Below are 26,425 nucleotides of genomic sequence, written 5' to 3' on the forward strand. Positions count from 1 at the left end.
TACATACATGCGAGTGTCACAGCGATGGCGTTGTGAAAATACAAGGTTTGCATGGTTTGCACTTCCTGCAACATGTATATTAGGTATAAATCGCGGAATTAGTGAATTAATTTACAATTATTAATGTTCATTCCTACTATATCTGCAAAAATCAGCACTAGGAACGGGCACTTAACAAATGAAGTTTCAGTGATCGGTATTCAGTATATAAGTGTTGGCAGCACTGCAAATCTTGGTTTTTAAAATATTGGGCTAAGGTAACACAACTGTGTGAATAGAATTGCTTTCTAGTCTTTTCATTTTGCCTGGTGTTATTTATCTTCAAGGAGATTGTTAACTGCTAGTATTGTTGACTCTTATCGTGAGCATACCAAATTAATTTTTTTCCCATTAATCATAAAAGTGAATGTTGTTTCCTAGTTAGAGTTTGAGATATCTATTAGTGCAGTGTTGATGTTTACGTTGTCGATTGAACTGGTGTGAAGATAATAGGAGTTCTTGAAATTGAAGCATGAGTCGCACCACCGTGACTCTCTCGGATTCTTTAGAAATTAATTCAGGAAGTGCTCTATGCAGGATTTGTATGAAGAATAATGATAGTTATTACAACATATTCACTTCAAATGTAGCATGCGAAATGACAGTGAAGGATGTGTTGCATGATTTAGTCGGTTTACAAGTGAGTGGAATGTTCTATTTTATCGCTTTTCTTTGTGACAGTTCTTATAGTATTCCGTGTTATGAACATCGTTTCCAATAGTATTGCGATATATGTTGATGTATAGCGTGTTCATTAATATCTCAGGTTGCTATGGGAGATGGCTTGCCTACCACTATATGTCCACTATGTTCGAAAAAGCTCATGGAATTCCATGATTTCAAAAGGATTTGTTTTGAATCGGATGCAGAACTGAGAAAATTATCGTCGAGAAATTACATTGAGGTGAGTACCTTCCATTTTCTGCGTTCGGCAACTGGTGTGTGAGAGGTTCAGGGGAATATGTAGTGATTGGGAGGATTGTAATGTGTCGCTTCAACTAGTTATAGCAAAAGTTTGAGGGAATAACTCAATTTTGTATTTGATCAATCGATTAATGCCTCGAGTGGAGAAATATAGTGAGTTATGACTGCATAAAACTGGTAAATCCAACATTTTAAAAAACAGCACTTAGATTGACAGCGATTGGAGAGTGAGTGAATGATGAAATAGATGAGAGAAAAGTTAATAACCCTTTTTTAGTCTACAATATTAGGGGAATTGAAAGGCTCTCATACATGGTCGACGAAATAGTGAAACAATTCCAAGTCCAACGAGCTTTTTCCCAATATGTGAGTCCTTGGCGTGGTGCTCTTGTGGTAATCTTGCTTTTTGCTTTTCAATCGCATCGATTGAAGGAATTTTGTCTTCTGGCACAAGTATATGTTTGCAAATCAATCATAGCTAACAAAGTGACCAATGATCTATTCATAAAAGCAGTTTAATTCTAGGTTATCATTTTCAGGAAGTGGGTCAATCAAATACAGCATTGAGTATTGGTTGGCAACGTCCTTAACCCATTTATGCCCATTAATTTTTTTGCATGAAAATTTAACTTTAGTTACATTTTTCTAACTTATTATTCCTCTGGACAACAGAAAAAAATATTGATAAAAAATCCTGAAGCATTAGTTTAAAAATTTTGACATGGGTCGTTTTCGACCCACTGGGCATTGGTGAGCACATTTAGGATATTTACTGTTGGATTGTTTTCTAATAGGCTCTTCAGAGTTATTGAGGTGCAACTGCTTAATGATTTCCAATTTGTTATGTTTTGTTTTTTAATTGAAATTTTAATTAACTTCCATTATTTTGGGATAATTTGTTAAAATAAAAAAAATATTTGAACATACTATTCATGTAAAATAATTGTTTATTTCCTTCCAAGTTTTAACAGTCAGAGATGTTTCTATGGTACTCTTCAAAGCACTTATCGTGCAAAGGAATACAACATTTATGGCATGATTTTACTGTTTTACTACGGCATAAAACGCATCTTCTTCTTGGCTGATCTGTGAGAATGATATGGTGCGGTCCACGTGTTCGGATTATCTCTGGGGGTGCAAACTTGCTCGTTGGCCCTGCTTGTTGTGGTGGAATACCATATTTCTTCAATAATGATATTACAATTTCTCTTCTGAAAGCTAAACTGTCCAGTTTCATACCATAAGTCCTGCTGAGACACCATGCATTACTCATGCATACATCCATCATCCAGGGTAATATGAGCATGTACCACTTTTTCCCACGAATGCCTATGTGGTAATTAGAGATATTATTGTCCATTTGGTCTACACCACCCATGTTTCGATTGTAAACGGCAATAACGTGGGGTTGTGGAATTTCAATTCTTCCTTTTACGGAAGCTGAATACATATCTGGTTGCCTTCTGCTGAGGTTTGACACCAAACTGATTAGATAGCATTGTGACAACGTTATTGTCCATCCACCTAACTGCATTGATATTGTCTGATAAAAAATATTATTTCGGTAACCGATGGACAAAGTCTTCGTGCAACTACACAAGCTTCGACAGTAGTCCGGAAAAAAAAATCAGGATCCACTATCTACTTCTAGTTTTATTCTTCAACCATTTTTAAAAGAGTCACTACAAAGTAAAACAACCAACCCTTGACTACAAAAAAGTACATAGATACTTTTTACTGTTGATAAAAAAAAACGGCATTGTCCGCAAATATACGAAATTATACATTTCATAGAAATCTTAACACTCCCCCTTGGACAATACCTGTTTTGAAAATACAATAATCATTTAACCACCAATCTCTGAATGAGTACCAAACAACACAAGACATTATAATTATCAAATATTCAAACATCTTAAATTCTATTGTACAGATCCTTAAGTCCTATCATCTTTGATAACACTTTGATTCTTGTCCCTGGGCGTCTTTTAGTAAATATATCCGCAGTATTCTTGTCTGATGGTACATATGTAAAATACACCATTTTTTCTTTGACTTGTTCCATGATGAAATGGTATTTAACAAAGAAATGTTTGTTTCTTTCAGTGATAACATCATTTTTGGCAATAGCAATGGAACTCTCATTATCACAATATATAACACAAGGTCTAGGCATTAAACATCCTTGATTAATTTCTATTAACAACTCTGATAACCATACTATTTCAGTTACACACTCATACAATGCAATAAACTCTGCATGAGTTGATGAGGTTGTCATGCATTTCTGCTTCCTGGCTCGCCAGATAAATGGAGCCCCTGCTAAAGAAATATGATATCCTGTAATGGACTTACAATAACCTTTACTGCCTACCCAGTCTGCATCAGAGTATGTATTAATTTTACTTTGACATTTTTGATAACATAAAGCATAACCTCTAGTCTTAGACAAAAATCTAAATATATGCTTGACATTTTTCCAATCAGTTTGACATGGCTCCTCCATATACTGACTTAAAATACACACTGCATAGGAAATATCTGGTCTTGTATTTCCAGACATATGCAACAAACAGCCTATTGCTTTTCGATACAAATAATTGCTTATCTGGTTTTTGACATCTCTCTCTTGAAAATCTACTGGTAAAGGAGTATTCACCCCATGACAATCTTGCATCTCGAATTCTTCCAACATATATTTTATATAATTCTCCTGATCAATATATACCACACTTCTTTCAGGTCTCTGTATTCTTATGGACAAAATATTATGGGCTGAACCAAGATCCTTGACTCCTACATGCTTACCTAGATAACTATTAAACTGTGATATCTTGTCCTTCGTTCCAACAAGCAACATATCATCAACAGAAACCCCTACTTTAAGGTCAGACATGCTAAAAATACATGGATCACTTAAACACTGTTTTAACCCATACACAGACAAAATTGAGCTTAGATGCAAATACCAATTTCTACCTGATTGCTTCAAACTGTATATACTCTTGTTTAACTTACATACATAAACTTTCTATCAACCGTTATATTCTCTCCCAGATATTTTGGTATCTCCATGTACACATCCTCTTCTAATTTACTGTTTAAGTATGCCCTTACAATATCCAACTGATCCATTTCTAAATCTGTCTCAACAGCAATAGCTATAAAAAGTCTCAGACTTTTCTTTTGAATAACAGGACTAAATGTGTCATGGTAATCAACTCCATGAATTTGACCATATCCCTGAGCAACTAATCTTGCCTTGAACGTCATAATTTCCCCTTAATTCATTACGTTTCAAGGCAAACACCCATTCTGAACCTACAATGTTTAATCCCTCTGGTCTTGGCACTATTTCTCATGTCCCTTGGTCTGACAAAACTTTTACTTCTTCTTGCATTGCCTGTTTCCAAAAGTCAGAATCTTTACTATTTAAAGCCTCTGTTACTGTCCCAGGAATGGAAGTACACTCAATACTTGCATGAGCATAGTTGCAGCTTTGACAAGATGTTGGCTGCCTAACACGCTTTGACCTCCTTGGAATGGACTGGCTTGGTACCTCACTTGCGACCTCACCAGGGTCAAGGTTTGTCACTGGTGCCTCTAAGTTAGTAACTGTGGAGTAGACCACCAAGACAGGCTGTTCTACATCATCCTCCAAAACTGCAACACAAGGCGCTGCCTCCTCTGGTATCTCAGGCACTGCTCCCCCTGAAACTGAATCTGGGACCACTAGAGTCAGACCTGGGATCGCCACTGGGTGTGATGAAATTTGGTTTGATTTAGTCTCCTCAGTTTTTCCATCGCCTGTGAAAACATAGCCTTGTTCCACAATGTCTTCTCCTGGATCAGGTTTGCTATTGCTGTCTAGATCAGGAATCTTGATATCATCTTGGCTCATCTTGAAAGGAAATTTTGATTCATTGAACCTGACATCTCTGCTGATTATTACTTTCTTCTTTTTCAGACTCCAAAGTCGATATCCTTTGATGCCCTCTTCATATCCTAACATGATGCTTTCTTCTCCTCAGGGACTCAATTTTCCATCCCTTGTCTCTCTTGGCTGCCATGCCCATGCCTGGCATCCAAAAACTCTTAGATAGTTATAATCTATCTCTTTTAGTTCCCGTCCTTTCCACAAACTCATTGGAATATTGCTATTTCATGCAGAAGTAGGAGACAAATTTCTGAGATGTACAGCAGTCATGAGAGCTCCCCAAAATCTTTTATGAAGACCAGATTTTATCAGTAAACATCTCGTTGTATTCAGAATAGTTTCGTTGTACCTCTCAGATACCCCATTTTGCTGTGGAGTATATGCCACTGAGAAACGATGTAAGATTCCACATTCTTCCAGGTGTACTGAGAATATTTTATCTGTGTATTCTCCACCATTGTCGTTCTGGAATTCCTTAATTTTCCTATTGTGCAGGCACTCCACTCTACGTTGAAATTTCTTGAAATTTTCAAATACTTCTGACTACTTTTTCAATAACTATACCATAGAATACCTTGTAAAATCATCAATAAATGTGACAAAGTACTTAGCTCCATTTAAAGTCTTGGGTGTTAATGGACCTGCCACATCAGAATGGATTCTATCCAAGACCTTGCATGTATCATCTCCACCTATGTTTGGAAATTTTAACCTTTTTCATTTTCCCAGCATTGCAAGTGTCACAATCAAAATGGTTAATTCCACATTTTTTATCCAAAGGAATTCTCTTCATATCATCTTCATTTAGATACCCCAGTCTGTCATGCCATATTATGGTAGATACTATGGATGTTTTCTTAGTCTCAGAAATAATCTTGACATCTTCAATGCTGACTCCTCCCACTGTAGTGATGTATTATAAATTATTGACGAGAAATGCCTTTAAGAAAACTTCTCCTTCATCTGATATCTCGTTCACCCCTTGATAACATGAGAGCTTCATTCCCTTCTTGTCCAACACTCCTAGTGAGAGCAAGTTATCTTTCTAGTCAGGGATGTACAGTACATCTGAGAAGTCTATATTAAATCCACCTCATTCTGTGGAGATCTCCAATTTTATGGTGCCAATTCCTCTGACTTCCAAAGCGTATCCATCACCCACAACAACTTGACCAGTTATAGGATGGAGGTTTATGAATAAATCTTTCCTATTGGTCATGTGGTCTGATGCTCCACCGTCCAGTATCCATAATCCCCCACCTCCTATACTTTTCTCTTGGTGAGTACACAATGCTTTATATCCCCTTGTGATGACAGAAGCTCGCCCCTTATTCACAGATTCAAAATTCTGATTCTTCTCTATTGAATTTGGTTTCTTATCGGGGCACTGGAAAGATAGTTGTCCCTCTGTTCCACGTACATAACAGACGGGAGGATGGCTTTTTCTTCCACCTTTACCTTTGATCTTTCCTTTCCCTTTAAATCTGTTCACTCTATGCTCAGAAAACTCTGATTCCTTTGTGACCTTGTGAACTTGATGTGCATCGCTATTATCTTCAGATTTGAGCTCTTTCTTTTCTCTTGATATGCATAGCATCTTCTGCTCTTCCACAAACATGTCACCCAATACTTCTCTTGAGACTAATTTCCCTTTCCGATAACTCTGGACAAAAAACTTCCAGTCAGATGGAAGGCCGTTTAGATATACATTAGCTAGCATATCATCATCAATTTCCATACCACATTTTTTGATTTTCCTGCGATAATCGTTTATTATGGCAACATATTGATGAATACTCATCTCCTTAGTCTTCTGTGTGTTCCTCATAGCGCGATTGAAGCTGCATAGCTCAGAGCGGCTGTAACTCGTGCACATGGTCTCCAACGCTTCCCACGCTGCCTTAGCATTATCGCAGGCGTCCACATGCTCCAGAAAAGTCTTCTGAACGTTACAATAGATGAGTCCCAGACATGTGTTGTCCAGCCTTTTCTTCCATTTCACCTCATCATCCGGCGGATCTACCGCGACTAACACACCGTTCTCTTCTATCGTCCACTCTTCAAAACCTTTGATAGCTTCAATACATTGAGCTTTTAAGAATAACCCCTTCATTCCTAATGTCCACTCGTAATGGTTCGGCCCCTCAAGTTTATCAGCCACAGGTAACTGCCCCTGGGCTGACTCGCTGTCCATCATTTGATTTTGCCGCCGTCCAGACATCGTCCCTCTTTTTTTTCTTGTTACGAGTTCTACGAGTTATTCCAAGCCAGACTCTGGTTGATTTGTACTCGAAGTTTATCACCGTTTGCTCAAGCGATAATCCTCTTCACCAACACGTTTAATTCTCCGCACTTATGCCTGCGGGGCCCATAACCTGATAAAAATATTATTTCGGTAACCGATGGACAAAGTCTTCGTGCAACTACACCAGCTTCGACAGTTAGTTCGGAAAAAAAATCAGGATCCACTATCTACTTCGAGTTTTATTCTTCAACCATTTTTAAAAGAGTCACAACAAAGTAAAACAACCAACCCTTGACTACAAAAAAGTACATAGATACTTTTTACTGTTGATAAAAAAAACAGCATTGTCCGTGAATATACGAAATTATACATTTCATAGAAATCTTAACATTTTCCTCTCGGGATACACGACAGTCATATCTTCCTCTCTCATTTCTTTTAAACACTTAAACATCCTTCAAGTGGCAGTTATCAATGCGGTTCACTTTAGCGGTTCCCATTCCACCATAGCCAAATTTTGTTAGTTCGTGTATTAGATTCGCAGAAGTGAAAAAATTATCAAAATACAGGCAGAAATTCAGCAGTGGATAATTTTTTTAGGATTTCAGCAAACCCATCACCACAGATTCACCGAGCCCTCTTGATGAAGTGAAAACCCTTTTTTCCTTTACTTTCCCTTGGTAGATATCAAATTGGATGCAGTACCCTAGGCGGAGTGCAGCTACCCAGGCCTTGTAACCGAATCTCACTGGCTTTCCCCGAATAAATTGTTTGCATCCGTGCCTTCCAAAGTATGGAATCATAGCCTCATCGATAGAAATTGATTCTTCTAGAGGCGCAAATCTACCAAAGTTTTTGTTGAGTTCACAAATGACTGGACGCAATTTTGTGAGACGATCGGATATGTCTAATGCACTATTATCTGCACAATGGATGTTCGTAAATATATCCTCAAACTTGTTTCTTCTCATACTTGTAGACACCAGTGAATTGTAGACATCTTCCTTTTCTTCCCAATACATTCTTCTTCTTGGGAGCCAGTTATATCCCGTCAAAAACAATATGCCTAAAAATGTATAAATATCTTCCTTGGAAACCTGCACACACCTATTCCTCGCTGCTGCATATTGATTTGTAAACTCAACAGGTTTCGTAATGATGTTGTCATCAATAAACAGTTCGAAAAAAACTAATGGGTGACTGGACGAGGACAAAGTCAGTGGAGGTGTGAAATATGTACTCCAAGAATAACAAACAGGGGTAGTTGGATCACAACTGACCCATCTCCGTGTTTTGTTTTGGGTTTTGGTTGATTTCCTTCTCCTTTTAGAATGGGATGGTTCTTCAACAAATTTGATTTCCTCATCCACTTCACCAGGGTCATCTTCAATGTCAATGTTGAAGTCACCTTCCACTTGTAGCTGCCGGCCACAAAGACGAACAGGATCGTTACATTCTTCGTCCCCAGAATCCTCACATGTTTTGTTTCCATCTTCTGGAGGAGTTATGTAAATATATGCTTCATCTTTTACACCTTTTCCATCCAACTCTTCTAGCTCGGAAATACCATTGTAGTCAGCTGTTTGTGACTAAATTAGAGTTATAAATTAGTCAATGAGCTCACGAAAAAATATGTTTCCCTCTAGGAATTATATACTAACCTTGCCATGCCAAAATTTATTTGGACTATTGCACTCCAAAAGAATCTTATTGCAGTTCAGCAGAGAGAACGCTCGAATTCAACCTAGTACGTCTGGAGTTACCCAACAAACTAGCCTTATCTGCCCAGTGGGTCGAAAACGACCCATGCCAATATCGTGACCCGTGGCAGACGCAGGAGACATGAAATTTGGTAATTGAATACGGAATAATGAAATTGAGTATACAAGGTATTGTAGCATGTCGTGTCCTTTTGATTGGGCTTGAAAATTTTGGTTACATTGTGCGTCAAAGTTATTCAAAAATTGCTGTAAGGAGAAGTGATTTTTTATGCCCACATTACAATGATTTGAAAATGTATCCTTGGAAATATTACTTCAGGAATGAATCACTTGCTTCCATGTAAGACGAAAATAACAACAATTTAGACAAATACTTCAAATAAGAGGGACTAGGATTTTTTATATCCCGTGGGTCGAAAAGGACCCACTGGGCATATATGGGTTAATAGTCCGAAATGTTAGTTTCTTTTTCCAAACAGTTTAATGAGAGGATACATATGCAGCATAGCCTACACTTTTTGTATTAATTTCCAACAAAATTTAAATCCAACTGGTTAGGAAGAAAACATGAATGAGGAATTTTATGGCAACCACCTAATTTCAAATTGCTATATTGAAACCACCCCTCAATTTGACAATTATTGTGACTAATTTAGGGAGTTAACATATCAGCCTTTTGCGCTGTTGATTTCACATGGATTACATCAAAAATCTTTTTTTGAATAAGATCCAAGAGAAAATAATACTTAAACTCTATACCTTTCATTCTACAGTTCTTATGTTTCAACAATAAGAGAATACAGGACTGTTATCCTCATAAATGGTCACTGGCTTTTTTATATCTATACATCTGTCATCTAAAATTGGAATTGTCCGCTAGGTCTCACGAGCACCTTCACACAAAGCTAAAAGTTTCAGTGCTGTTGAGGATAGTGATGCAAATGACTGTTATCTCATATTCCACAATTCAAAGCAGCCAAATACTTCAAAGTCTTCAGAAGCAGATGTGGACTTCCTGTCTTATGAATCATTATCCTGCCCAATCGACATGAGCAAAACAAACAACTGAACCGTGCAAATCGTTCCTTGGAAAAAACTTATAATCAGGTGTACATTTAATGTACCAAGGTGCTCTTTTAACACACTCACTAGGGCTGATTCCAATTGGTGTAATGCCAGTGTTGTTCACAGAGCTTCCTGGTGCTAATTGACGTAAACCAAATTGACAAAAAAAGAAATCTGCTCCTTGCTGAACTGTTAGGTACATGGGTTCATTTGTTTGTGTTGGTCGTATTATGATGTTGTTTTTCATTCACACGATTTTTGTTTTTCTACTGTTTTTTTTATTCAATTTTTGTCATGTTTTGACTCTCATGAAAGAGATTTAATAGAAGGAAAGGATTTTCGAACACAAACTGAAGTGAAGTGGTGTTGCAGTGAATGTGTTAGTTCTTTCCATAGTTCCTCAGTGGGTCTTTTTTTTGTTGATACTTTCTAAATAAAGGAACACCAAGAGACAAGTCGGGTCTCGAAATAGACATGAAGTACATTTAATGCCCAATAAGTTTATTTGCTGGTTTGTTAGTTATGATAGGCTCATTCTCAATATCAGTACTAAAAAATTTTCTTTTATTGGCAATTTGCAATCAGATGATCCAAATCTACCTAGCATATCTTTCATGTATTTATTTTGAGATGAGTACATAATAGGTTTATCCATGTCAATCATAATTCCTAAGTAGAATTTTAAATTTCCAAGATCAGTCGTATTAAATTTTCCATTTGTTTTCTTTTCACATGAGTTGTATCTATATCACTACTGCAGGTGACAAGCAAATCATGAACAAAAAGTAGTAAATTAATCACATTAGCTTCCTTAATGCTAGAACTACCGGCATGGAGTCAAAATGACTCCTCGTGGTTTTTATTTCTCTGCCCTGGCTAAAATTTTCCTGATTCTGGCCTGATATTCCGTGACTTTTATTCATTTTTGACCCAAAATTAGGCTTTTTGATTAAAAAAAGTTCTAGAAATAAAATAGTACACATTAAAAAAAATGCGAGGAGTTAAAATGACTCCATTGGTAGTTCTAGTGTTAAGGTAAACAAGCAAACATTTATCACACTTCGGCAGAACAAAACCATGGCTTTGGACTCACTTATCAATGCTACTACATATGTATTAGTCTACAGTTGTTAGGGCGTATACTGCGAGGTCATCATTGTCTATGTCTTATACATAATCATCCAAATATCATAGTGTTGTCTTTTTCCTCTACCAAGTTCTTCTGTGCCATTTTTATGACTGCATGGTTGGTCCATTGGCTCTAGAGTATATTGTGTCTCTCATAGTATGCAGTTCTTATCCTTTTCCATGCAGAGTATCACTTTACATTTAGGTATCTTCATTCTTATCCTCTTCTTGATCAGTCCATGAATAGAATTCCAATTTCTCCATGTTTCCGGTGCAACCGCGTAGGTTTGTTGGTGATGACAACAGTTTCGCTGGCACTGCTGCCAGCGTCTTCAGGTCGAAGATGATGCCGGTCCACGATTTTTGTCCTTCTTGTATAGGGGGTCAGTCCCGCCAGTTGTGGCTGCCACTATCTTATCGGTCCGCCTAATGTGCCTCCTCCAATGGGCATCCAGATGGTAGCCGCCGTCTCTGTTAAAATTGTCCGTCCGGGCTATCTCAATGGATTCGCGGATGAGTCTGGGAAAATATCTGCCTTCTTTCACTATTATTATGAATAGAATTCTTTTTAAAAGGCCTAAATGTTCCTTTTTTCATCACATATAATATCTCTTTCACTGACTAACCGATTAGTTTTGATATCCCAAAGTCTGTATCCATCTGCACAGCATCCAAGAATTATGTAAGCTTCAGAGCGAGTATCATGTTTTACTTTCCTTAACTCTTTAGGTAGGTGAAGGTGAGCTGTACATACATCCAAAAGCTTTGAGTTTCCCATAAATATTTCTTCTTTTGTACCACATTTCAGCTGGAATGGCATTTTTCTAGGCTAGGATGGGACATTTCTAGAGATGGACACAAATATTAACTTCAAAACTTATTGGAAAAAAAACTTCATGTTCACGCTGCCAAAGTTGAAGGGCAACTGGGGAAGACAAAGGGCAAACAATAGTTACCTCCTGAGAGAAAAACTATTTTGTATAAATGGTGAAAGTGGCAGGGTTTACTCTGTTCATTTTCCCTTTCTGTTAATTGAACCCTGTTCAAGTCTAAAGGCCTTTTTACATGGTACATTAAGTCATACGGGTAAATGTCTAAATGTATGAATGTGAGAATGAGCGCCAAAATGCACCGTGTAGCCACCCAACTTGTGCAAATGCATGCACAGAAAATAGAACCTGTTCTAATTTGGTTTATGCATTCATACATGTTCCGTTCCGGTCCACAAAAATCAATCATGCTAACAGACATTAACTCATATGTGTTAATGTATCGTGTTAACAGGCCTTTAAAGATGTGGTTACATAGTTACCATATTCCAATGTAATCTGATCTTTTTCTCAGCTCCACTATGAAGTTAAAAAGTATCACTTCTTCAAAGAAGATACAGCTTGACAAGTTAATGCCTAATCCTCATTAGAGTAAATGGTTGTCAAGGTTAGACAATGTATCTTCTCACATTATTTTTATAAGTTGCACAACATTAATTAAGTAAAACACATTCATGAAATTTTTGTCAATACAAAATGGAGAAAGTTAACTTGTATTGACATGTATCTGGTATTTTCATGTGTTCTACAAAGCAACGATCCAGTTATCCCCAGCAATGATGGGTAAATGCTATGAATTCCTTGAAATATTCAATTTTAAAAGTATGTTTTTCTTATCAGGAGAAAAACAACCTGCACTTAAAAAATGTTTTAATTTTGGAACTTATTATGTATGAGATTCATGTCATAAATATTTACTTATATAAAGAAAACAGTTAACACAAGCATTTCATCACTCTTGAAGGAGGACCCAACACTGACTGCCAGAGTTGTGAAAATGAATTTATGTTAAATAATTTTTTTTGACAACAAAGCAAGAAAAAAGCCATGAATTTTATTTTTACAGGTGGTGGGTCATACCTTAAGGAATATTAGAAAAAATAATATAGCTTGGTTGAAATATTGCCTTAGGTCAAAATTTGATATTTTATAGAACCATATTTTTGATGCAAAATTTTGTGAAATCTTATGAAACATATGAGTTTAGAGAATTTCCTATATCCCTTAGGATATTTTTCAATTAGTTTTTGGAATCCTCATGACTTCCATAGTAAACCTGTAAATTTTCATAGTAAATCATGAAAAATATGGCTCGGACAAATTATTTCCCTCTGGAGGTACCAGAGCCTCTGGAGACCAAATTCATTGAAAAACTGGAGTTTCATCCAAACTTGAAATGGCCGTAAAAAAACTATAAGAGACAGCCAAGAAATATTTTACACTGTTTTATTCCTACATGGAAGGATGAAAATTGCCAAGTTTCATCAAAATCTGAGTCGGTGGGTGTCATGCCAGGATGAACTGGCATGGAATGACCCGTATGGGAAAAATAGGCTCCATTACATCACTATAAACAATTTGTGATGGACGATTTTCAGTGTCCTTGAAGTGTTGTGTAGCAGCTTTGTTTGTTTTCCTTCCAGGCTCACAGCCCATGTATCTTTATCCTTTTCATCAATGTTCAACCCATTAACAACCTATTCTAATACACATTTCCATGTTTTCATGACTAAGGATAGCCCATCTTCTAAGCCAAAGTATAGTACTTGAATTTGCTGTTTAAGTATTCCCTATTCCACATTTGTCAATGTCTTTTTTCTTTGACATCATTAGTTTCCAAGGTGGCTTATCGATTGTGTCAATTCGATTTATTCCCAGAATCCTCAACATTCTCCTGGATGTAGTGTAGATGAATGGGAGGGAAGCCCTCACGACTGGTTTCCTTTTTTCTGTTTTTTTGTTCTATTAAGGATTGACATGTTTTCATCATAGGGTTTCTTAAGAGCAGGATGGATGTCCTTTTCACTGCATCCATTCTGCCTAAACGATTTTTGAAGGTGTTTCAAAACACTGGTTAAGCTCTCTTCATTGGCTATGGTTTAGGTGGGCTGAAGTAAATTTTCAGCATTCCGTTGGATGGGATGGTAATGACTCAGCCAATTCAAATAGAGATCAATATGAGTGGGCTTACGGTATACCCGGTGGTGCAGTCACCAGCCTTCTTGATGTATTACAATTTCAGGGAACCGCAGACATCCATTTTTCTTCTGCTCCATCGTGAACTTGATTTTGTTATTTTTTCCATTGATGTGGTGGAGGTTTACCTTCTGCCCATCCGGCCAAACAATGAATGTGTCAATTATGTTGTGGTTTCAGTATTTAGGCTGTTGTGGGTCACTGGGTAATCTTCTCCTCAAAATCCTCCATTAAGAATATGCTATGGCTGCAGCATTGTGTAGACTTCATCCATTGCGGATGACTTTCATCTGCTCAAAGAATTTTCTATCTTTCGTGAAGTATGTTGTTGCCCTTACCAGAAGAAATAGTTCTACAATACTGATTTACAAGGGCGTACTCAGGAGCTGAAGCGTGCCTCTAAAGGGAAATCCTTTGTAGAGATAGGTACAGAGCGTCAAAGCTCATCTTCATGTACCTCTTTTGTTGACCGCACAGATGAATTTTTGGTCCATCACTCAATGCCCTGAGGACAATGGCAGAGCTAGCTATTGAATCGTTGGCTCTACTGAACAGCTCACCTGGTGGGAATGACTTATTTGTTAATTTTGATGTAGGTGACTTATTTATCACTTTTACTTTCTGCACAGATCAAAGAAGAAAAGGCAGCTGATGACAATGCAGAATCTTCTGCTGACACAAAAGAATGTGTTCAAGATGCGATTGAAGGAACTTCGCAGTTTGCATGCTCAGTTCAAAGGACTGAAATTTACATTCCTGTGCAAGACTGCCAATTACCCAGAGCCAACATTATGGTAAGTTTCATTCTCATCTAGGAGTAGGATGACCTTTATTTGAGTAAAATTCTTAGTTGTTCGACAAAATTAGGATTGCGTTGAGTGTATGTATGAATTTGTATGGGAAGTCACCATCAAATGTGTGAGTTTCTGTAGTACAACTTTTCCAGTTGTACAATATTTAGTAAAACCATTGAAATCTTAATTTGTTTTCGTGTAAGTCAATCTTTTGTGTACAACATCACTATTCTTCTGACAGAAAAGTGTTTCATTCCATTGAGTAGGCCAGTGGTGAACTCTTTTTTGTCTACTTTCAAGGTAAAAGTCTTTGCTATGTCATAGAGACTTAACACGAATCTATTTTCACGTAATTAGATCATTGTTGTACAATCCTGCTAATCTTCTCATATAAAGGTGGTGCTTCCCATTCCTTTATTTATGTTTTACCCTGGTTGAAACCTGCATCTCTATTAATTCTATTCTTTGAGAGTCCTATTCCAATCAAATGGATGAAACTGCACTCTCAATGTTAATGTCGAAGCAATTATGTTTCGTAGGAAATGCTATAATATATTTATAATCATATTATTTAATTTTAAACCTCATAAACCAAATGAAATTGTTTAACAAAAGGAAAATATTACAATACAAAGTTTGCTTTCTCTTTTAGCTAAGAATCATAATGTTCGCCTTGTTATAATGTTCATTGACGGAACTTCATCTTTTTGCAAGAATTATTCATAGAAACTCATGGCTAGCCAAAGTTGTTTTTTCCATGGCATCAGACTTAGTTTTGCTTGGGCACCTTCTCCACTTCGTGTCCACTTACCTACCGTGTTGATAGTAAACTTTGGGCAAATCCCGTGGTTACTATGTTTAGAATTACACCAAGCAGCAATTCAGCATGCAGAGAGTAGGCACCTGTTCTTTCTCCCCTACCGCCTATAACCCATATTTCTAAGAAATAATTATTTTGGATTTCCCATTAATCCAGGAGTAAAACCTCATCTGGTGCACTCCCACGCATCACATTTACCTGTCCATCTCTAAGGAAATGTCCTCAGTGAGGGAATATGGCTCCGCAGTATGAAATAAAACACTGGCTCTTCTAGCTCCACCTCCAAAGCAGCATTGGGTTCTTTTTCACGTCACTTATTATCCCATATTATTTGTATTTACAAACCCATAGGACTTATTTTTTTTAATTACAGGATGTTTGCTCCAAGAATATTCATAAGATTTGACTTGGTTGCCAGAATCCTGTAAAAATCTCGAAAGTACCTCTCCTCTCTTCTCACTTCACCTACACCAGTCCGATTATTAACGTTTAATAACTTAGCCTTCTAGATATGCTGCAATTATATAACATATGGGTGGACGCAGTAAAGCAGAATTATATCACATGGGCATAAAAGAATTTTATTCGGTCCTAATTTTTTAGTATTTAGATACATCAAAATATGAACAATATAAACATTAAAAAGTGGATTTTGTCCTGCATTGCATATCAGAAAAAGTATTAAAAAAATACCATTGCACAAATATTTTAAACTCATTTGGAAATAGCAGACATAAGGAACAGAAATAGGGATCATAATGGCAACAAATGGAAAATAATGCAGCGCTGAAGTTTTCTTGTTGTAACTTCCACAATAATGGGTTAAATCTGGCAAAACATGGTGAGAAATAAAGATAATAGATGTATTTTCCTCAAACAATCAGGAAACTTGTAAATAAACGCTAACTTTGAAAGAAATTAGTAACAAATGAATCAACTGCGGCACCGTAAATCCTACGACGTAGCTAAATTCGTAAATCCATATGTGGGTGAAACTCTGCACTTTGGCTCCATAGATTTTCAGGATGCATGTGGATTCTCTCAATGTTTCCATTTTTATGAAATGCATGACAATTTCCCAGAAATAGTGGAAAGAAATCAAAGAGCAAAAAGAAAATTGGAATCAAGACCTCCAGCATCTTTCGCATACATTGAGAATGTTGAAACATCTAAGTTGGTGAAAAAATTGAAGAACAATATCTACTATCCCTGGGTTGCCAGGCGAGGATGTTTGCTAGCAGTTACTGAGTCAGCAAGTCCCTTAAAGTGCCACCTGGCCGATATATCGGCCCTCGCTGGTTGAGCAATAACTGCCGGGGGCCAATTTATCGATTTCATTTTTTTTTGTAATTGTGGCCTTTTCAGTAGCTGTAATTTATGTAAACCCCCATTATCTATCTATGGTCATAAGACGTAAATATATCTTAAGAATTGGGAAAAAATCTATACATATTAAATAAAATTGAGTAGCTGAAAAATTATTTAATCTGAAATGTTACCAATTCCAGAAAATAGCCTTGGTAGTCTTCGCACATCCCAATTGAAATGAGCTTGTTGTTAAAGGGTTTAGGTTGGTCATAAGAATCTCAGTCATACACAGTTTTGACCAGCTTGAGTGGTCTCTGGAATAGGACAAGGTTCTATTATTATGGATTAGAGATGTTACAATTATTATATAGCATTTATTGAGTGACACTCAACATTCTCTTCTAGGATAATGTGAAAGAGGAGAAGGATGAGCTCCTCAATGAGGAGAATTATCCTGCGTTTAACTCACCGAACACAGCTGGCATTTCAAGTAATGCTGTAGACCCCCTGCTAGTTGATGATGAGGTAAGTGTACTTTTACCATGTTAAGTTCAGTTTTTCTGTCACAAAATTTCATTCCTCTCTGGAACATTAGTGACATCATTCAGTAGAAGCACTCATTTTTTGTCCCACAAGGTAGTGTAATCTCTCCCTTTTGTTCATTACCTACATGTTTGACTTTTGCTCCTGAAAAAGCAGTAAAATACATTTATTTGCCGATGAAGATGTCATAAATATCAAACTAGTGTTTGCTATGACTAAAATTCTGTGTTTGGATGTGTATAACGTTCATCTGGGGAGAAAAGAGTGGGGCATAGGAGTTAATGTGAGTAAATCCCTCTTAACTAATGGGGCTGGGTTTGTGAAAACTTTGCATTATTGGCACTTGAAGCAACATGCATCCCTTGCATTCACAGCACCTAGAGCTGACCAGGACAGATGTGAATGCAATAGAGTTTTGAAGCAGTAGTTGCACTCCAGTGGCAAATCAATCGCAAGAGGAAATTACATAACTTTACCAATAATTTAAATTATCTTCCTTGTAAATCTCCCCCTTTCTGTTGATGCTTCTTTGGTGTGCATTATCACACTTATTGTTTCAAAGTGATAATTTCATTCTTCTCTTCATACCTCCATCTAATCATAGCCTCACCAACATTGCTCACCAAAAACTGGTGGTAGCATAAAAAATACTGTTATATGTATAGGTAACCAATTGGGTAGTTTCCTTCATCAAAGAAAACGAAAGGCATTGGTTGCGATTCCTTTCCCACCATTAGTGTATTCATAATTTACAAATTATTTGGTTTTAGAAATCCCAGTTTAGACGTATGGCAATGGTCCATTTTAACCTGATTTGAAAAATGCCAGATTGGTGCCCATGCGATTCCACTTCACGTGACATCATAGGAACCAGGTTTCTTTACGAGTATATAGGAGTTTTACATCGTCTGAGATAGCCAATGCATGCATGAGGCACAGAGCTCAGGGACACATCTCTTAATATTCACATATTAAAACTGCCTATGGTCTGAAAGTTTCCTTTGTTTGATAATTTGATTAATAATCCTTATTTAAGCCAAGCTCTATCTGCTAGCAGAGTACTCTGCTACCTGCATCAAAGCAGCTCACATATCATTGCCACAAGGTCACCTCACACGAACCAGAATGCAGGAACCAGAATGATGGCACACAGGCTTTCCCCATCATTCATACTTAGCCGCTGCATTTTCGCGTGCTTCAAAATTTTCACTTTTCATTTAATTGAGCAAAATTGATATCGTCATTTAAAAAATCTGAAAGTGTAAAATACGTACTCTAGAGTAATAATCTTTCGATTTGGGCAATAAAAAATAATAGGAAACCACCCTATTCCTGTTCAGATGATGTGAATGCCTAAGGTGGTACTGACTATGGTTAAGACCGCGGTTGGGTGAGCAATTAAGTGAATGATTTTCTTAAATAAATATGGCTTCTCCTAGTTGTATAATGGACCAAAACAGAAGAGTTGTTGCTTTGTTTGCACAGATATTGACTTTGTTGTGTAAACTTTACATAAAGATTGCCCTGTTCCAAAATATAGCCTTTATTCTTTGCAGCACAGGAATTATTAATGCTGAATAAAACCTTTTGGGCACTGTCTATGTGTCAGTTACTTGGATGGCAACAACATAACTGACCAATGCTGGTCACTTTCTCAAGGGATTCTGACGAGTATCCGCAAAAGTAATGAATAATCAGTAATTATGACCTTTTTAGGGTTGGTAATATAATTAATGTATATCGCTTCCATGGACAGAGGCTAGTTTTCCATTGAGTAATGGAATTACTATCTGCTATAATAGTAACTCTGCATTCAGTATGAATCATTAGAAAATGAAGTCAATGATAAAAATTGTATAAATGATTACAGGAATGGCACAGTATTGCTCAATTTAGAATGGGCATTATTCAAAGCCTGTCTCATTGTTGAAAGAAATTACAAAGTGTTCATTGCTGTGTATGTGTGGAAGAAAGTTCTATATTGTAAAAAATCGTTTATTAAAAGAATGCTGATTCTTATGTGCATTCATGATTAATGAGTTGATTAACACTTTCAGCCCATGTTTACAGAGGATGAAAAACTGATTGATATTTCTAAGGTGAACTATGACTCCATGACTGAGACTATAGGTGAGTAAACTCTAGGTCTTGCAATTATATGCATGGAGAGGTTGTAACTTTTTTGAAGGATGAAGAACCTAATTTAGTCATCCATGTGTAATTTTTGTTTACATGTCACTTAAATAAGAGAGAATATTTATCTATACATTTGTGTGGCTATTGATTTCTAATAATGTGTAATGTAATGTATTCTATATAATTATAATAATTTCTTTTAACATTTATGTATTGTAGAAGTCCTTTTGATGTAAAATATTTTGTTCTGCTGAAGTCTATCGATATTTGACTTGTGCGACCATTGGCTAGTAAAATTTCATATCTATTTAGTGACATACTGCATTTATGGCAGTGAAAGATTCCTATGAGATCCCCACTCTAGTTCAGTCAATGTTTATTCTTTACGACTGCTGTTATAGAAAAAAATTCTAATTATTAATGATCCATTACGGGTGCTTAGCATGAGAAACCGGTGCCTGTACATCTAAGGGCGGTATTTGTATAAAACCTTTGGGTGGAATTCGGTGAAATAACTGAATGAAATCGTTTCTGACTTCTTTAGCTAGAAATGTTATATATCCATGTTGAAATATACAGCACCAGTACTACTTTTCACCCATTTATGTATGTACTACACCACTACCTATTTTTTTGCCTAGTTTTGACACTCAAATGCCATTCTGAATTCTTTCCCGCCTGCATCTACAGAAGGAAAACGATGTCTGTGCTATGGGTAGCATAAGATTATTTGAAACCTCTCTGTGCAGAGTTCTTTTTTGGGGTTGAGTTACCCTGGTATTCTTTCCCTTCTTATTTGGGACCCAACCGGTCCCCCTTACTCCAACCACTGGAATGGACCGTAGAACCCTATCTTAGCACGAATCCATGTTCAACTTATTGCATTACCAGTACATTTTTTTAACAAATTATTGCAATTGATTTTCAAAAATTTACTTTTCTAAAAGAATTACTAACATTATTTAATCGTTGTTCAATTTTAAATGGATGTCTAGCATTAATTACAGCCAAATTAGTGAACACCGGCACCTCGATTATGTAAATGTGACAGCGACGACGGCGATAGATGACCATCACATTCTGCTCTATCATGCGATCATGTAAGCCACCGTCATAGCGCTTATCATACAGGTACGAGCGTGCAAGGTTGGTATCATTGAAAAATCTGAAGAGCCAATAAAATCCTTGGACACATCTCTGTCCGAGAATTCGTCGTCTACAGAGTCTTTGAAATAACATTAACAAACAAGGGAAACATAAAATGGAGGCAGTTCAAGGCTAAGTACTTCGCTTCGCCAATAGGTAATATTATGATAAAGTACTCGTATTATGGTAAAGTTATGGGAAAGTGTAGTATTACTTTTCAATGTGTGATAACGTAATCTGTTATGCTAATGCTCGCCAGGAGATGCTGCAGTCATTATATTTACTATATTGTAGAGAATGGTCGTTATGTCGTGACCTTGGATTGAAACTAATTAATGTTGAAATGATAATGGAAGTGTAATCGCACTAGCGATTTGAATGTAAGTAGTTAATAGTTGGTTTTTATGATAATTAAAAAATCAAAAAGGAGTTTAACCATGGTTTAATGATGTTGATATATTGGAGAATGTACTTGGCAAATGTTGATAATTAAACTTCGATATAAAGTAATTGACGTTTAAATCACGGAAGTACTTCAGTTAGCAGTACTTTCCAATTTGCTGTGTGAAAATATAGCTGCTCAATCGAATTCACCACCATGCGCATATAACAATTGAACAACGTGGACAACTAATAATGTCAAGAGAGCACTCCAGTAGAAATAATGAAGAATTTTATTGGTTTTTAATCAATTATAGGGCATTTTTAAATTAAATAAAGAATAATTTTTTGCTAATACATGCATTTAGTGCTCTTTTTTATGTCAGCAAATGCTTGTCACCATCGGTTTCGAATGTGATAGGCCGATGACGCTCGCAGTGTGATAAAGAGAGCAGTCACGGTGTCATAATCGCTGCTATCACCTTCCGTCATGGGAATCGCGTTGCCCCTAGCAACGACATCCCCCTCACCCTTCTCACAATTACATAATCAGGGTGCAGGTACTGAGAATGTTAGTCCAGAAGTGGTATTAGCATACTGAATTTATAAAATTAGCGTGAACTTTGGAACGCATACTGTCTTTTTAATTTATTTAAGTGGGCTTTGCAACTGTGCTTAGTTAGGTTTAATGGTGAATCATGTCAGAAAATACTTTGTAACAGAAAGCGAGTAGGTATATTGTGGATTTCTGAAGTAAAAGGTAGAAGACAAGTCAATACAGCTAAGATGAAGCACAACTCAATTTTAATAACATGTGTAGCAGCTTGCTATTGATAAAAAAATTATAATCCCTAATATTTCAATATGCTTGTGTGGATCTCATCAGGAAGTTGATCAGGAAATAATTTAGATGGATATCATATTCAACCTGGAAAAATATAATGGCTACCCTTATGACTTTTTTACTGTTATCCTCAAATGGACAAAAGGAGGAAATTATTTAATTTTTAACAAATTTCATTTTTTTCAAATCAGACTTACCTCTGATTGTAAACTACGCTTGATTCATGGTTGATGTATTCCTTCTTTTTCAACAAAAATGTGCTGTGAATTTCGAAATAAAAATGCATGAATTGTGGCCTCTTCCATGGCATATGTGCTATCAGTTGCTAAGTAATTTATGAAAAATATTTACTTATTGGTGTCAGAAGTAGTAGCTGCTAAAAGTAAACTAATAATGAAAATCAGTAGCAATTTTTAACATTCAAGAAATGATTTTCCTAAAAGATTTTGACAATTGTTGTTCTCTCACATAGGAGGATAAGGGCAACATTATTTTCTCTTCAAGTATTCTCAAAAGAAAATTTTATGCCATTTTAAATATAAACTTAAGGAACATTGTGATGTGTATAATCCATAACCACTGAACACACGTTTTTGTTGTTTAAATGAATATTTTTAAAAGGGCATGATTTCGTTTTTCTTCGGCAATTTTCAAACTTGATATCACATCATTTTTGATGCCCGACTTTTCATTTTGGACAAAATTGTAGCAGTACTGAAATGTCCAAAAAAGACCGACACCTGATCTACTTGCATAGGAGTGAAAGGAAAACATTATTCTCTTCTTAAGTTTTCCTAAATGAAAAATTATTGTCAATTTAAATATCAGCTTTAGGAACATTACAATATGCATAACACAAAATTACTGAACATACATTTGTCTTTTGAATGAACAAATTTGTATAGAGGATGATATCTTTTTTCATCAACAATTTCAAGATAGTAATTATTATGGATGTCTGCCTTTCCTTAAGGAATAGGTGTAGGAATATGTGTAGGAAGGAATAGGTTCCTATCTATCAAATGGTTTTTAAAAATTAGGTCCTATATTGTAATATGATTTTCTTTTCTAGGGCTGTCAACTCCTGACGAAGTGCTCAAAGAAACAACATCAACTTCATACCTGCTGGCAGAAAGAAATGTATGGATTGATCTTAAAGGTGACTGTATTGGTTCAGCCTCAGTGACACACATTCAATCTGAGACTGTGGCATCCCCATGTGGGGATGGAATGAATGTGATGGGTAAAGATTTAAAAGAAGGCATTGCTCATCATGCTGACAAGGTACTGTCTAACTCAAGTCCTGATGATGGACCCAGTTATATGAAACACATTCCAACATCTAGAAACAGTGAAAATGGAGCCACGATGAATGTTTTTGGGGGTAGAGGTGATGCACCAAATATCACTGATAGCCTTAGGTTTATCAGAGTAGATGAAGGCAGAAGAAGTGGTATTGAGGCAGTCAGGGAAGACAATGAAGCGATAAGTAATTGCTTCATCAAAAGTTCTAGAAATGGTAAAAATTCAAACGAAATGTTATATCATTGCTCCTACTGCAGATATGGATTCAACACCATTGGTGATCTGATCAAACACATGGAAATTCATTCTTGTACCAGCAATTTGGATCTTAATGATGAAGCATCTATGGGAAAAGATGAGTCTTTCACAGTCCCTGCATCAAGAGAAGAAAGTAGTAATTCTTGTGAGCCATCCACCTCTGAGACATTAATAGGATTGAAAAGGAAAAGACAAAGGCCGATGCAAAAAGAAAAAACGTCTGTCGTACAAATTTCTGTTGGAATAGGAGAGGAGAAAACTGTGGAACAAATGAGAAGTTGTGGTGGAGATGGGGAACCAAACACACAGAATAAGTCCTCAAAGTCCACCTCTTGTGCTAGAAACCTCCAAAATCACACGCTAGGAGGCACAAAAGGAGGGCCTTTCAATTGCAGTGTGTGCAATAAGTCTTTTGCTGTGAGTAGCAGTCTAAGCAGTCACCTGCGTTCACACAAAGAAAGGAAACGTTATCCATGTACAACATGCAGCATGTCTTTTGCCACAAAAGCTCACCTCACTCAACATATGCCTAAGCACACGGGAGAGAAGTCTTTTTCATGTAATTATTGTGCTAAGACTTTCGCTAGAAAGGACAAACTCAACCGACACTCGCATACACACACAGGAGAGGAATCTTTTTCATGTCATCACTGCACTAAATCTTTCAATAGAAAAGAAAACCTCATCCTACACTCGCATGTACACACAGGAGAGAAGCCTTTTTCTTGCAATTGTTGCGCAAAGACTTTCGCTAGAAAGGAGATTCTCATCCAGCACTTGCGTGTACACACAGGAGAGAAATCTTTTTCGTGTAATCACTGCACTAAATCTTTCAAAAGAAAAGCAAATCTCATCCAACACTTGCACACACACACAGACTAGAAACCATTTACATGCAACATATGCTGCAAGTCTTACATTTCAAGTTCTTATCTCACCAATCACCTGAAAAAACACTCAGGAGAGAAACCTTTTTTGTAGAGATGTGCAAATAGTATCCACGAATACTCAAATATCTCAAATACTAGAAAGTATTTGATATTCGAGATCTCAAATAATTATGCTACAGGTACAATCTCGAATACTTTGATTTTTGTGCCATACACTGTCGCACGCACATCATTGGTAGTTTAGTCGGAAAAATGCAGAGAACTCTAGTCATTTAGTTAATGCAGCACTGTTCTAGGCTAGTTGATGAACTATGTCAAGTTCGTGGATTAGAGTGGTGAAAAGAGTTCAACGTGGGGACCAAAAATGATCAGGTGAAAAACTCTGAAATTCCCCAGTTTCCCCCACCAGGAGAACCTTACTGTCGGCGTCAAAATGATGTGCCGCTGTACTTCACAAATTTATATATGGACTTCAGTGCATGCTATATTAATGAATAATATGTCATTTGAAAGAAAATTTTATTTCTATTTCTGATATATTTTTTGTTTGCTGAAAAATTCTAAAATCAAGACACCTGAGTGCAATAAATGACTCCACGCACCATAAAATTAGCCGTTTTGTCAACTTCGTGAACTTTGTAACTCAACCTAGGGAAAACTATCATGTCTACAGCATTCATTTGTCACAATAAGTTGCAAACATTTATGCAGATTTAATGCATTCGATTTGAGATCGACAAATCTGCTATTCGACCCATGTCTACTTTTTTGTGTAATAATTCATTGCCCAAAGTCTTTCACTAGAAAATACAAACTCATGCTTCACTTGTGTACTCATGCAGGAGAGAAGTACATATTTTTTATGTAATTATTGCAGAAAGTCTTTCTTTCATAAGAGCAACCTCTCTGTACACATGTGAGCATACATGGTTGCATGACCTTATTACAGCAAAATTTGTTCCATAGACTTTGCTCAAAGTAGTAATGCACACATGCACAAGTGAAACCTTTTTCATGAAATGATTGTGCAAAGTCTTTCTCTAGAAAGATCAACCTACTGAGGCAGTTGCACTCAAAGACATGAAGCAATAGCCATGTAAAGGGAATATGGAATGTGTCAAGAAGCATGGGATATCTACATGGTGAACTTCTAAATTAGAAAGATTTATCAGCTGAAGTACAGGATATTTTTGACCATCATCCTAAAACCAAATCGTCCTTTCACGTCAAGCAAGAGCAATATAAGACTTTATTCTGTGTTGGAACTGTCAGTAAAATTAGGTTTTGGCAAGAGATCGATCACAAATAGGTATGTAGCAAAAAGTGATTAAGTTTGTGAAAGAGTGCAAGTGTTTCGTTGTTGCAGTGGTTATGTGAGTGTTGCGTGTTCCTATTGTGTGGACTGCAAAGGGACAACTTGGGAATGCTTAACTTTATTTGCTTGACAGAATATGGAGGAACACATTTCAAATTCCGAAGTAAGCAGATGATTTTATTGCAGATAATTTTGGATGCTGCAGGGAAATTCTCCCGTAATTGAATATAGCCAAAAGTATTTGTACCCTAATGAGATAAGAAATTTATTCAAATTTCACCGAGTTTCATTTCGAGATCGTTCCAATTTTTCCTTTTTTAAGGATTGTTTGCATTCCTTCAAGGAGGGGACGTTGAAATCGGAGAAAGTTGTTTGGTGAACTGGTAGTTGAGAATGAAGAGAATGAGGTGAGTCTTCCTCTTGCATACACAATCTGTTATGAAGAGTAATTCAATGGTTTTGGTAGTACTGGAAATCATACCAGCGATTTCTCTCACACCCTTGTGTGATACATCCTTGCTTGACAAAGTTAACACTCATCTGAATAGCTTGCAAATAATTCTTCAAAATTTTGTTGACACTTGAAAATTCTAATCTTTT

At 36.6% G+C, this 26,425-nt stretch overlaps 1 protein-coding gene across 1 annotated transcript; it reads left to right on the forward strand.

Annotated features, from left to right (window-relative positions):
* Positions 1-246: 246 nt before the first annotated feature.
* Positions 247-24,860, forward strand: LOC124172676 (zinc finger protein 567-like). Its single transcript, XM_046552134.1, has 6 exons — positions 247-679; positions 806-943; positions 14,715-14,879; positions 17,413-17,532; positions 19,608-19,680; positions 23,130-24,860. The coding sequence occupies exons 1-6, from the start codon at positions 512-514 to the stop codon at positions 24,500-24,502; spliced, it is 2,037 nt and encodes a 678-aa protein (XP_046408090.1). The 5' UTR covers positions 247-511; the 3' UTR covers positions 24,503-24,860.
* The last annotated feature ends 1,565 nt before the right edge of the window (positions 24,861-26,425 follow it).

The sequence above is a fragment of the Ischnura elegans genome, assembly GCF_921293095.1.
Source record: "Ischnura elegans chromosome 13 unlocalized genomic scaffold, ioIscEleg1.1 SUPER_13_unloc_2, whole genome shotgun sequence".
In the NCBI taxonomy this organism is placed as follows: Eukaryota; Metazoa; Arthropoda; class Insecta; order Odonata; family Coenagrionidae; genus Ischnura; species Ischnura elegans.

Bases quoted from the DNA above. Each gene is read 5' to 3' on its own strand.
- LOC124172676 (XM_046552134.1), top strand. From the start codon at position 512: ATGAGTCGCACCACCGTGACTCTCTCGGATTCTTTAGAAATTAATTCA. The intron at 680-805 runs GTGAGTGGAATG...TTAATATCTCAG, and splicing joins ATGATTTAGTCGGTTTACAA to GTTGCTATGGGAGATGGCTT. The intron at 944-14,714 runs GTGAGTACCTTC...CTTTCTGCACAG, and splicing joins CGTCGAGAAATTACATTGAG to ATCAAAGAAGAAAAGGCAGC.